The 12438-nt window shown below is 36.5% G+C and overlaps 7 protein-coding genes across 7 annotated transcripts; 2 read left to right on the top strand and 5 right to left on the bottom strand.

Annotated features, from left to right (window-relative positions):
* Positions 1 to 29: 29 nt before the first annotated feature.
* On the bottom strand, positions 30 to 1868 carry AC631_00615 (uncharacterized protein; the record flags this gene model as incomplete). Its single annotated transcript, XM_015609445.1, has 1 exon — positions 30 to 1868. One exon carries the CDS (start codon positions 1866 to 1868, stop codon positions 30 to 32), a length of 1839 nt encoding a protein of 612 aa, XP_015469742.1.
* Positions 1869 to 2236: 368 nt separating this feature from the next.
* APR1 (proteinase A) lies at positions 2237 to 3487 on the bottom strand (the record flags this gene model as incomplete). Its single annotated transcript, XM_015609444.1, has 1 exon — positions 2237 to 3487. The coding sequence occupies one exon, from the start codon at positions 3485 to 3487 to the stop codon at positions 2237 to 2239; it is 1251 nt and encodes a 416-aa protein (XP_015469741.1).
* A 271-nt stretch (positions 3488 to 3758) lies between these two features.
* AC631_00613 (putative carboxylic ester hydrolase) lies at positions 3759 to 5141 on the top strand (the record flags this gene model as incomplete). Its single annotated transcript, XM_015609443.1, has 1 exon — positions 3759 to 5141. The coding sequence occupies one exon, from the start codon at positions 3759 to 3761 to the stop codon at positions 5139 to 5141; it is 1383 nt and encodes a 460-aa protein (XP_015469740.1).
* Positions 5142 to 5286: 145 nt separating this feature from the next.
* On the top strand, positions 5287 to 5619 carry AC631_00612 (uncharacterized protein; the record flags this gene model as incomplete). Its single annotated transcript, XM_015609442.1, has 1 exon — positions 5287 to 5619. One exon carries the CDS (start codon positions 5287 to 5289, stop codon positions 5617 to 5619), a length of 333 nt encoding a protein of 110 aa, XP_015469739.1.
* A 113-nt stretch (positions 5620 to 5732) lies between these two features.
* On the bottom strand, positions 5733 to 7049 carry AC631_00611 (uncharacterized protein; the record flags this gene model as incomplete). Its single annotated transcript, XM_015609441.1, has 1 exon — positions 5733 to 7049. One exon carries the CDS (start codon positions 7047 to 7049, stop codon positions 5733 to 5735), a length of 1317 nt encoding a protein of 438 aa, XP_015469738.1.
* Positions 7050 to 7564: 515 nt separating this feature from the next.
* RHO2 (Rho family GTPase) lies at positions 7565 to 8128 on the bottom strand (the record flags this gene model as incomplete). The annotated part of the gene is made up of 1 exon (XM_015609440.1): positions 7565 to 8128. The coding sequence occupies one exon, from the start codon at positions 8126 to 8128 to the stop codon at positions 7565 to 7567; it is 564 nt and encodes a 187-aa protein (XP_015469737.1).
* Positions 8129 to 8502: 374 nt separating this feature from the next.
* On the bottom strand, positions 8503 to 12054 carry AC631_00609 (uncharacterized protein; the record flags this gene model as incomplete). The annotated part of the gene is made up of 1 exon (XM_015609439.1): positions 8503 to 12054. One exon carries the CDS (start codon positions 12052 to 12054, stop codon positions 8503 to 8505), a length of 3552 nt encoding a protein of 1183 aa, XP_015469736.1.
* Between the last annotated feature and the right edge of the window lie 384 nt (positions 12055 to 12438).

The raw sequence follows: 12438 nt of genomic DNA, 5'->3' as shown, positions 1-12438 counted from the left end.
CGAATTGTAACCTTTGTAATCTATAGATGCTATTTAAATTCGCTAAGTCCCACTTGGAACCCTTGAGATCTTTTCATAGAATAAACCAGACCAGATGCGGATTTCTGATCTGGCCGTTTTCTCGATATAGTTGTGTTTCTTCGCAATATCGTACCATATCTTTTTCCAATTCCAAGATCGGAACTTGCAGTGCTACTGGCACTTCTTATAAAATTTTCGTAGCGGATAGTGGAAGCATGAGAAGAATCGGAGTAAACTGATGAGGAAACCAGTTCATTATCAGAGGAATCATAATCCAACATTTCGCCCAACATCGACCTTCTATTATAGGCTTTATTGAATTCTTGAGTAGGCAAATCCATAATTTCAGAATTACTTTTGATTTCAGAACTGGAAATAGTTTCTGTTTCGCTTATAGATTTAGCCAGTAAACCCTCTGATTCCGACACAAATTCAAATTCAGAATTATCATCATTAGTTTCTGCTTCCTTCGACATACCGTCATCGACCATAAATTTGGCATCGTTGCTTGCAGCTAATGCTTGAAAGAAAACAATCTCTTGTCTCAATTGAATTCTTTGACTTATAACATGGCTCAAGTATCTTTTCCAAGCACCAATAACATCATTCGCTTTTTCACCTTCAACCACGCTGAAATTGTTATGTTCGAGGTGAGGAGGGGGCGTTGGTGGTATTTCTTCAATATCACTGGTTGAATTATTATGTTTAATGCTCTTTCTGTTTAAAGTGTTGTTGCCATAGTTTATAGAACTAGACTTTGTCTTTGTATACATCGACTTAATGTATGAATCTTGCTGTTCATCAATGTATCCAGATATTTGATTTTGCTTTATATGATTTGGAAGGTTATGTTCTCTTGTTGCACCAGCTTGTTGCTTCAACATAGCATCTAATGTTTCGACTCTTTCTGTTTCTCCCTTACCCAATTGAGGATTAGAATAAGGTACGGAAATTTCTTTACTAGTTAATCTTTTAACGGCAGCATTTTGTGGATTCTTACGATATTTACGCTTCAAAGTCTTACCCCTGGTTTTTGACCTCTTCATACTACCAGTTCTCTTAGATGCTACTGTAAAATTGTTGAATCTTAGGGCCTTTAGTTTCTTAGTAAACTTTCTCATTCTAACCTTCAATCTATAATACCAACTACCTTGCTTGAATCTAATTGCTTTGGATCTGGAGAGATTTGTACTGTTAGATTTTGATTTTGCCAACTTGAATAAACGACGTCTTTCTTGTCTGGTAGAAAAGATAGTGGACTGGGAAACAGCAGCAGAAGGTGAACGCTTTATCTGTGCATTGTTATTCTCGCCAGAAAAGTGATTACCACTCGATAATCTTAGAGCCTCTGTCTTCTTCAGTTCTAGTCCATCCACACTATGAATTGATATGGAATCAAGGGTTAAATTATCCAATTTATGAACATCGTTGGGAACCTGTTGGTTAATAATAAACTGAGAGAATCTTTTAGGAACTTGATTAAAAAGATTCTCATCGATTTGTCCACGTACAGGTGTATTAGGACTGTTAGAATACTGCTGTTTAACAGGAGTATGGACCATATTAATATGTGATGTGTTGGAGTATAAGGGATCTCTGTTTTCGAACTGATTTAGTAAACTAGCGGTGTCCAAGGAATTTGTATTATCTGTTGGATTGTATGGTATTGAGAAAGAACCCGACTTAGTAGATCCCGTCTCAGCAACAGCATGCTTTTCATTTTTAAGCCTATCATTGGATTTATTGGATGTTAAAAGTTCAGTTGATCCATTTGTAGCAAATGAAAAATTTAGTGGGATATCTCGTTGGATTGCTTGAACACCTTGAGTATAAGGCCCTGCACTCATGTTAGTACTCTAAGATATACACTTAAATCAAGAAGTCTATTATTATAACACAGCAAAATGGATAAATTCTAGATCAGATGGTATATAAAGAAGGAAATACTGTTTCATTCATTTGATCCAAGTTTTGGTTCCACTTTCGATAACAGATGGCTGGCTAAATTTGCACCCAGCCATTTTATATACAGGAATGGAACAATATACATAGAAACTAATAAAGGCAATATATATTCGTAAGATATAATTAAACTATGCATTGCAAACTCTAGGGTTACTAATGAGGAGTGCAACAGCATTTTGAATACTTGAAACTAAAAGGGCAAATAAAAAATAAAGCATAACTAACTAAGACTTAATTTTAAGAAATTTAATTATTTAGCCTTGGCCAAACCAACGGTGTTTTTCTTTAAATCGTAGATAGAATAGTATTTTCTTAAAAAGGCATCACCAATGATAGCTAAATCACCGATTGGTTCAGGGAAATCCATTGGAGTAAAAACAGAAATACACGAACCACTAACTTCTAAAGTGTAGTCATATGGAGATAAAGTAAAGTTGTTGCCAGCGAATGTCAAAGTTAACTCTGGTAAAGAATCTCTCTTTTCACAATCAATTTGGTATTGACCGGACCAAGACTTTTCAGCACCAATCTTGGAGTTGATGATCTCAGCCAAAGAAGATGGTAAAGTGATCAAAGAAGTACCAGTATCGATGGCAGCACCAGTTTTGCTCAATTCGGCGTATTCGTCACCTAAACCAATACCCTCGAATTCAACTTCCCAGTATGCCTTTCTTCTGACTGGTAACTCTACAACTTTTCCGGTGAATAAATCTTCATCAATACCACCAAAAGTAGCAACACCACCGTCTTCCTCACTCTTGGAAGTGTCGCCCAAGTAGAAAGCAAATCTAGGTTCTTCTAACAAGCCCTGCTCGATGGCATTGTAAATTGGAGGAACAATCTTGTTCACAGAAATAGTATTGTAGGCCAAACCTAAGATACCATCAAACTTACCAAAGGCAAAAGCTAACCCTGGTTCACTAGTGGCTTCAGCAAAATCTTGCTTTGGGATAATCAAATCACCAATAGCTAACGTATCTTGGGAAACGTAACCCTCCATGGCACCACTACCGTATTGAATAGAAAACGACGACCCATTAGCCTTGTAGGTGGACGAAGAGTCATGCGAGTACTTGGAATGCAAGAAACAAGCCAACGACGAGCAATCTTCGGATGGAACCCACAAGTTCGAAGAACCGGTATCTAAAATAACCTTGAAAGGTTGTCCTGGAGTACCTAATTGAATTTCAGTGAAATATTGCGCATTCAAGTAATTCGTCAATGGTGCTTCATGCTTGCCCTCTGTAGGATTGATAAATGGTACCTGGGCTTCCGAACCCGGGTTCTGGCTTCCAAAAGCAACCGGGTTTCCGTTGGCTGCATTAAAAATGTTTAAATACTTATTAGCCAATCCGTCGGTGTATTCTTTGAAAGTGTTGACGTTCAATGACTCTTCAACAGGAATTTTGCTAATTTTAGCGGAGTGTTTAGCTGCATCTGCGCATGGCAAGCTCAATAATGCAGTAGCGATGGTGGTAAAAACAGATAAAGAGAATTGCATCTTTCCTGTTCTTCTAAAGTAATCTTTTCTTTAATATAAGCAATGAATTAGGCTACTTAAGTATAGTCCTCTTTTAGTGGCAATATTGTATCCTCTTGGTCTTACTCCTTTTGGGATGACTAGCCTCTTTTGCAGGTTAGATAGATTATAGCAGGACGATAAACATTTTGCAGGTTAGACTTGGGCCGAGGAACCACCTATATCCGATGAGATAGAATAGCTGTAAAAATTTATTGATAGCACTTATAGAGACTAGTTGACAAGAGAAAGTATGGTTTTTAGATTCTTGAAGTCGCATGTGGATAATGCTTATCCTACTACACCCTTAAAATTCCAGGGAAAGGATTCCGGAGAGGCCACATTTGAGGATATCCTATCACGTAAAGTTCCAGAGTTGTATAAAGGTGCTTCGTTCTGGTATAATCCTCTATTACCGTCAGGAGACTTCCAGACAGCATACACGGGGGTCAGAACGTTCGATAATGTTGATAAGGTTTGGTACAAGAGACGCATTTTGACTATTGACCTGGAGAGAAAGCTATACGAGGTTGAAGGTGAAAAGTTGAAGTACGACGATTGGGAAGGCAGAAGTACGATAGCGGTTGATTATGTGGTTCCAGAGGGAAAGCAGGATCCGGATCACGAGAAATATAGACCAGCCAGTCAAACCAAGGATCTTCCACCCAGAACCGAGTATTTGAATCCAGAACACGAGCAGGAGCTCTTGAACGACGACTCCAGGCCATTAGTGATTGCATTACACGGATTATCTGGTGGTTCTTACGAATCGTATATCAGGGCATTTTTGAGTAAGGTTACCGATAAGCCGTACGATTTTGATGCATTGGTGTTGAATTCACGAGGATGTGCCAACCACACAATTACGTCCCCCCAATTGTTCTGTGGGTTGTGGACAAACGATTTACGGTACTTGATAAACGAGCACATTAGACCTAACTGGCCTAATAAACGAATTTATCTTATAGGATTCTCATTGGGAGGAGCAATTTGTGCTAATTATCTTGGGCAAGAGGCTGATGATGTATATCACAACATCAAGGGTGGTGCTATCATGGGTTCTCCATGGGATTTTCCCGATTCATGTATTCAATTGCAGTCTAGTTTACTTGGAAGTCATATCTATTCACCAAAGATGTGCAATAATTTGCTAGATTTGTTGAACGAACACTACGAGGGCCACTTACGAAGCAACCCGCTAGTCGAAGCATACAAGAAAAATCCAAAAAATTTCAAATTAGGTAAGTTGAAGGATTTCGATGATAATTTTACTTCAAAGCTTTTTGGCTTCAATTGTGCAGACGAATATTACAGATATGCATCCCCTATTCAGAGATTATTAAAAGTTAGAGTTCCTCTCATCATAGTCAATTCGATTGACGACCCAATTATTGGATATAGAACGCTCCCATTCAACGAGGTTAGATTAAATCCATTCACAGCTCTTGTGACGACTACCACTGGAGGCCATCTCGGTTGGTTTGACTATAAAGGAAACAGATGGTACGCTGAGCCTATTTCTAGATTATTCAAAGAATTGGATGACAATTGGTCTTTTAATAAGGCAAATGTTGATGAAAACGACTTACCTTTTGACTCTTCAAAGTTCTGGAGATATGATAGAATAGTTATGTAAAATACATCATTTAGTTGTACTCTGTTAAATAAATTGACCTTAATCGAGCGTGTGTAGAAATGCGAGCAGATCAAATATCAACAGAATCCGACTTTAAAATAACATAGTAATTACAATCCTTTTTTAATAGGGATACTGATACCCAATGATATCTAATGACCCTAACACCGCTAGAATTGCATCCTCGAAGAAAAATCCCATTTCTAGTGACGGATCAAAGACTCAATCGAAATCCAGGTCTGAATCATTGAAATGGGTCAAATTGATAAGAGCTCTACCAACTAAGCCAAATAATAATGACAACTTAAAGACAGAGTATATTGACGTTAATTTAAACAATTCCAGAAAATTGATTGGTAACATAAGCGATTTAACAGAAACTACAGATCAAACTGTTAAGCATAACCATGAGGTCAACGAAAGTCTAGAAAGGCTAAACAATATCAAACATGAATTGCAATGGTTAAATGAATTATAAGATGTTTATTAACATGTGTATAAGATCTATATCGCAATAGCCTGAACGAAAGCCATAAAATAGGAATAAAAACCAAAAAAGATAAGAATGAAATGAAAATAGAATTAAAAACCTCACAGGGACGATCCTTGAGTTCCACGAGGAGACGAGTCTTTATCAGCATCATCGTCTGAAATAATAAAATCCTGTAAAGAAATATCATCCCTACTGCCAATCGAATATTTATCATTATTTCCAGCATTTTGCTCAATATCGGGACTTGTATTATCGTTAGGTTTGTATTTTACTACGATAAATGCATTTCCAATAATAATGATGATGCCTAGAATACTTAATAAACCTGGGAGATGTCCCCAGAATATCAAGTCCCAGATAATTGCAAAAACCATGTTAGTATAACTCATCAATGCAGCCCTACCAGCCTTAACTCTTTGAACACCGGCAGTTAAGGAAAATTGCATCAAAAAACCGAATATTCCAATCAAAAAGAAGAGAAACCATTGATAGCCGTTCTGGGGTACTGCAAAAGATAATGACGGTAATGAGATCAAAGAGACAAAGGAAATGATAACACACGTCAATGCAAAGTAACTTACTGAAAGCAACGGATGGGCATTGTGCCCTATTTTTCTTAAAATTATATAAACCGAAGATGCACCTAAAACCCCTACTAATCCAACACCCGAAGCAAGTAATCGTTTTTCTGTAGATGACGACTCTATAGAGTCATCTCCAGAGAGTTCTGAATCGCCAAATATGAAGTTTGGCTTTGCAATCAAAATAACACCACCTAAAGAAACGATCCCACAAATAGCTTCTATTAATGAATATCGCTCGTGTAGGATAACCCATGCTAAAAATGCAGTAACCATAGGTACAATAAACGTTATTGCCACCGCATCTGATAAACTAAGATATTGTAATGAGAAATAAAGACCAAACACCCCGAAAAATCCAAAAGCACCTCTCATAAATAACAAATTCCGCAATTTCTTGGGTCCAAATGGTGCATCCGGAACACATTTTGTTATATACATATACGCCACACAACAAATATAAGTAATACTCATCCTTGCAAACAATATCTGCAACGGATGTATGGGTGTTTCAAATCCTTTATCCGTAATCAACAACTTGCATGTAGTGATCATTATAGAATTAAATAGTTGGGACATTATCAAAAGTGAGATCCCTACATTCGGCAAGATGTACGCATCATATACAGACTCTTGTAAAAATCTCCGTGTTCGTTCATATCTTCCCATATGGCTAACATCGGGAATATCTGATAATAAATCATCAAATGAATTGTTACTAATATAAGATTCATTATCTTGCGAACCCGGTGGATTCAAATTTTCATCATTATCTTGATCTCTCAGATCCGATAGTATATTCGACTGCTGCTGTTGCTCAGTACCTTTATTCATTTAAATTAATTTATCAGCCTAATATTTATTCTAGAGCTTAAATTCCTATAATGAGTAGATAGGTATAAATTGCTTCTTACTCAAATTACTTCTCACTCAAAAGAGGTGAAGTAATATCCTTTAATCTAATACCCCATGCATGCACGGAGTAATTAATTTTTCTGTCATCATCACCGGCCCGATGTTATATATTAAGCTTACACAATATATTACACACTGGTTACCATTTCCATTTTAAGAATACGACTTCGTGGCCAAGTTGGCTAAGGCGTGAGACTGTTAATCTCAAGATCGTGAGTTCGACCCTCACCGAGGTCGTTTCTTTTTTTTATATTTTTAAACTAAATATGTTACCCTGGTAGTCTCATAACTACATCAGCATATTTAAATTCATTTTCTAAGTTTATTAGTCGTAATCAATAATGCGTATATATATTCTAAGTCTATCATTATGTATATTGATATTTCGCAGTTTTAGATTATGAAATAGATAATAGTACAAAAAACGCTAGTTTTTATAAAATAGTACAGCATGCTTGATTTGACTTTTGAACCAACAAGCTCGTCCTCGTCGCAAATTCGAATATGTCATCCACACCTTCGCCATATAACGCCGAACTCTCTAAGTATTTTTTAGCATGCATCTCTTTGGCTGCTATCTCGCCTTGATGAAATTGAACAAACTTTAATTTATTCGAAGACTCCACCCTAAGATCCTTCTTTAATCCGATTAATAGATAAGGAGTATTAGGACAGTATTTGGTGACTTCTTCTACCCATTTTGTTCTAGCATTATCCAATGAATCAGGTACATCTATGGCGAAGCCGATCAAAATTACATGCGAATTGGCATAGCTTAATGGCCTCAATCTTTCGTACTCTTCTTGTCCAGCAGTATCCCATAAAGCCAACTGAACTGCCTTTCCGTCGACTCTGCAATCGGTAACATAATTTTCAAATACTGTGGGGTGGTATTCAGTCGGAAATTCTCCTAATGTGAATACAAACAACAACGAAGTTTTCCCACATGCACCATCACCTACAATGACTATTTTTCTTTTCAATGGATTATCTGGCATTTATATTCCCTATTGATACCTGTATCATATAACTTTTCAAATGCACATAAATAGGCCAATGTTAAAATGTGTAATTAGTGTTCTGTTTTGTAAATATACTAATTATCTTTCTCTTTCTTCAATGAATACTATAAACGAGATTAAGAACCTCAGTGGACCATGCTATTCCTCGTATAAGGAAAAACTGGAAAATGAAACTCTTTTGACAATATCACTATTAAAGAATCTTATGTCCCCAATTCTCAAGTTCTCTTATGTAAGCAAAGAACTTATGATCTCTTACTTTATACTGATACTACAATGAAAGTTACCATTGGATCATATATTATGATGGAAAGCTATATACCTCATAGATATTGTACATTATTATTGATTCAATTCCATAACCCACGTACTCCATTTGAAAATGAATTAGGATTATTATTGATGTCACTCAATGTATTCAATAAAGATTCATTGCCATTGACTGCAGCGTTTCCTAGTCCCATATTGTTAATGGGTTGGTTATTGATATTATTATGTTGAGCTTGTTGATTCAAATTTGTCGATGATGCTTTGATATGAGTTACTGTTCCAAAATCATCATATATAAAGTCAAACCTGTAGCCAGACAATGAATCAGTATTTCTACACGAGGTTAAGAATTGGTTGAGTGTGAGACCTTGATTTGAAAGAATCGCCTTGGCTGTCTGAAACAATTTTAAGCTTGGAGCCACGCCAAATTCCAATTGATTTGAAGTTTGCATGAACTGAAATGCTTGATATGCGGCCGCTTGGATTATATCAGAATCTTGATTGTTTGGATGAGCTCCAACCGCTGCTGCACCAACTGGAGGAGGTGGGATAGCGTTATTCCACAAGGTTGAATTTGAAGAAACATTTGGAGAGTTACTCCAGATAGAATTGTTTCGTGAAGTAGTGCCAGGATTCCAAACACTTGAAGGTTGAGCAGCCGTAGCAAATGGTTCATTAAATCCAGCTGCATTCAATGGATTTGTATTAATATTTTCCTTGGAATTAGTAGAAAGCGAACTTTGGTTAAATGAGCTATTGAATGGACTAAAAGCATTGGAAGAAAATTGGGGTTGATACACTGGGGGAGTTTGAGTATTTGCATTGAAAGCTTGCGATGACCAAGGCGAAGGAACTGCTTGGTTCACATTACCATTACCATTAATTGGCAAACTTTTATGGCCAGAAGGTGATAAAACAGAAGGCAAAATATTATTTGAAGAAAGCTCAGGAATATTATATCCTGGCGTGGCATTATTAATCTGAGGCGTAGAGTTTGTGGAATTTGATAACGATCTTGGCTTTGCTAGATACAATTGATCCAATATATGATTCTTTGTAGGAGATTTGACCCTTTGCTCTTGGGTTTGTGCCAATAATGTCTCCGGAACAACTGCTGATGGAGTATCCAAGCTTTTATCTAATCTTGCATTCTCAAGGTTTCTAGACAAAAGGCCCATATCATCTGAACTTTCTATCTCTTTATGTTCTTGTTTCTTCAACGATTTCAACCTTTCTTCTTCAGCTAACTTCTTCTGTAATTCTTTTTGTTTCTTTTCCTCTTCCCTTTGCTTGCGTTCTTCTTCTGCTTTTTTCTTTTTCTCATCTTTAAGTCTTTTAGTTTCTTCCTCCTTTTTACGCTGAGCTTCTAATCTCTTTTGTTGTTCTAATTCTTTTCGTTTCAAATCCTCAATCCTCTTTCTCTTTTCTTCTTCTCGTTTTTGTTTTGCTTCCTCCTTTTTACGCTTCTGTTCTGTTTTCAAAGCCTCCTGTTTTTGCCTCAATTCTTCCTCCTTTGCCTTTTGTTCTTCTTCTTTCTTTCGTCTCTCTTCTTCTTTTGCTAACTGCTGAAGCCTCTTCTTTTCTTTAGCCTTTTCCTTTTGTCTTAATTTTTTCATTTCTCGCTCCTTCTTTGCGTTTTCCTCCGCTTCTAATTCTTCGATCAACTTTCTCGTTCTATCTTGTGAAAGTTTTTCCTTATACGCATTCTTGAGTCTTTCTTGAAACAACTTGATGACTTGTATTAAAAATAACCGACGTATTTCTTGCATTTTTTCCTCCTCAGAAATCTCAGACTCAGTATCACTTGCATCTTCTTCTTCATCTTCTTCAAATTCCTCATCCTCTAATTCTTCCTCATCTTCTTCATCCTCTTCCTCTTCTTCTTCCTCTTCTTCTTCATCTCCTTCATTCTCTTCGTCGTATTCATCATTTAGTTCATCCGCCAACTCTTGAACCTGGTGAAGTTCGGGTTTAGGAATCGATATACCTGTGTCTGACTTAGTATGATCGTCCTCATCCACCCATGCAGCATTAGGCTCCTTTTCGAACTTTTCTTTCAACAAATCTTCTCTCGCCGTTCGTGATTCAGAGAGAGACTCCATCATGTCAATAAATGAATTTCCATCATTCTTTAATAAGTCCTCGGCAAAACTTGAAAGTCCGTGAGATAATTGCTCATTTAGTGTATCGTGATTCATAGTATTGCTCATGTCGCTTGAAAATATTTTTCCCATATTTTGCAAAAAGGCCATTCCTTTCTCCAACTCAACCTTATCAGCTTTATGCAAATCTCTAATGATATCTCTGAGAGACCCAGCCTTTTCGAGTATATGTGCCAGCTGATTATTTGCGGGAGTGTCTTTCATTTTTTCAAAGTCAAGGTTCTCTAAAGCTTCAAATAGTTTAGGATCGAGAAGCTTGTGAAATACTCTCTGCTCTCTTGTTGATACAGACAGTTGATTATTTTCTGATTCATCTTCTAGTTCTTTGTTTAATTCATAATCAAGAGATTCCTGTAAAATAGCTTCCTGAGGAAGTTCAGATTCATTGTTTAATTCTTCTATTTGATTATAATGAAAATGACTATGACTATGATTATGGTTTGTATTATGATTATGACTATGACTATGATTACCATTATGGTTATGACTGTGACTATGATTATGACTGTGTGCATTTTCGTGTTCGCCTTCGTCTTCATGTTCGGTGATCTCATGTTCATACTCAAGTTGTTGGTCTTGGTCCTGTTTGGTTGCTTCATCAAATTCACCATTTAAATGTGAATCGTTACATATATGACCAGGCTCATGATGATGGTGATCATGGCTAAGCTCTCTTTCTTGTTTGTATTTATGTTTTTGTTGTCGTTTTTGAAGTTTATGTTCTTCTTCCAACATATGGAATCCTCCAAACAAAAGGCCAGGTAATGCATTGAGATCATTTATATCTCGAATTTCGTGAATGAAATCTATAATATCATCAAAATGATTATCGTATATGTTCTCCAATTCGTCTTCAATAAAATTATTTTTACGGCCACAATAAGAGCAAGTGCATGCGCCATTCGATGAATTAGATGGACCAGTTATATTTGCATTGGTGCTGGATCCATTGAGAGCTCCACCACTCGTTCCGGTTACACTTCCTTGTATATTGCTATTACTTTGATGGTTAGTCAGTGCGTTAAGTGTCTTACTCTCGTTCTTAAATAGATCCATTACAGATTTCTTGTCGATTTTCACCAACTCAATTTTTTGAGCTTCATCCAACGACTCCCAGAATTCCTTTAAGTTCTCCTGTTCTTCTAATGTAGCATTATCCCATATATTTGCCGTTACAGATTTCTCATGTACATCTGTGGGAGGCTCATCCAAACTTTCAATTATAACATCTCCATTAGGAGCCTGTTTTATCACTCTAGACGTTGGATAGTCTACATCCGGGTCATTCAAAGTAACCTCCACATTGGATGGCCCTTTATGTTTGTTCTTACTCTTCTTCTTCTTTTTCTTCTTCTGTACGTTCGTTGAATTTATAGTTTGGTTGTTGGAGGTGCTATTATAATCAAAATGAACATCGTCTCCATTCTTAAACTTCGAAACATCTATCGGATCAGCCTGAGTTCCCGACATCTTAGTTTTCTCTTTACTCTTCCAGAACTAACGATCTATTACTATTTTAAACGAAGTTAAGATACTGATAACTTTTATTACATAACCTTCAATTCATTTACCAAGATATTTCGCACTAAAAAAAATTGTTCACAAAAATAAAGAACTACTACATTAATAAGAGATGATAATACTAGCGAACTACATGTACTTGAAACTAGCTGTGTAAATGAAATCTGTTATTTATTAAAGTAATTTGTAATTGCCAACATTATTATGAAGATAATATTTGTTTTTTCAAGTTACAATAGTTTAACATTATCAGTTGATACTTGATAGTGTTGCGGGTAACAGAACTACCAAAAAGACGCTATTTAGCAGCCAGTATTTAACGAAGATCCAGCT

Source organism: Debaryomyces fabryi, assembly GCF_001447935.2.
Source record: "Debaryomyces fabryi strain CBS 789 chromosome Unknown contig00007, whole genome shotgun sequence".
NCBI classification, from domain to species: domain Eukaryota; kingdom Fungi; phylum Ascomycota; class Pichiomycetes; order Serinales; family Debaryomycetaceae; genus Debaryomyces; species Debaryomyces fabryi.
The sequence above is the reverse complement of the archived record's forward strand: the minus strand, read 5'-3'. Positions and strand labels throughout refer to the sequence as shown.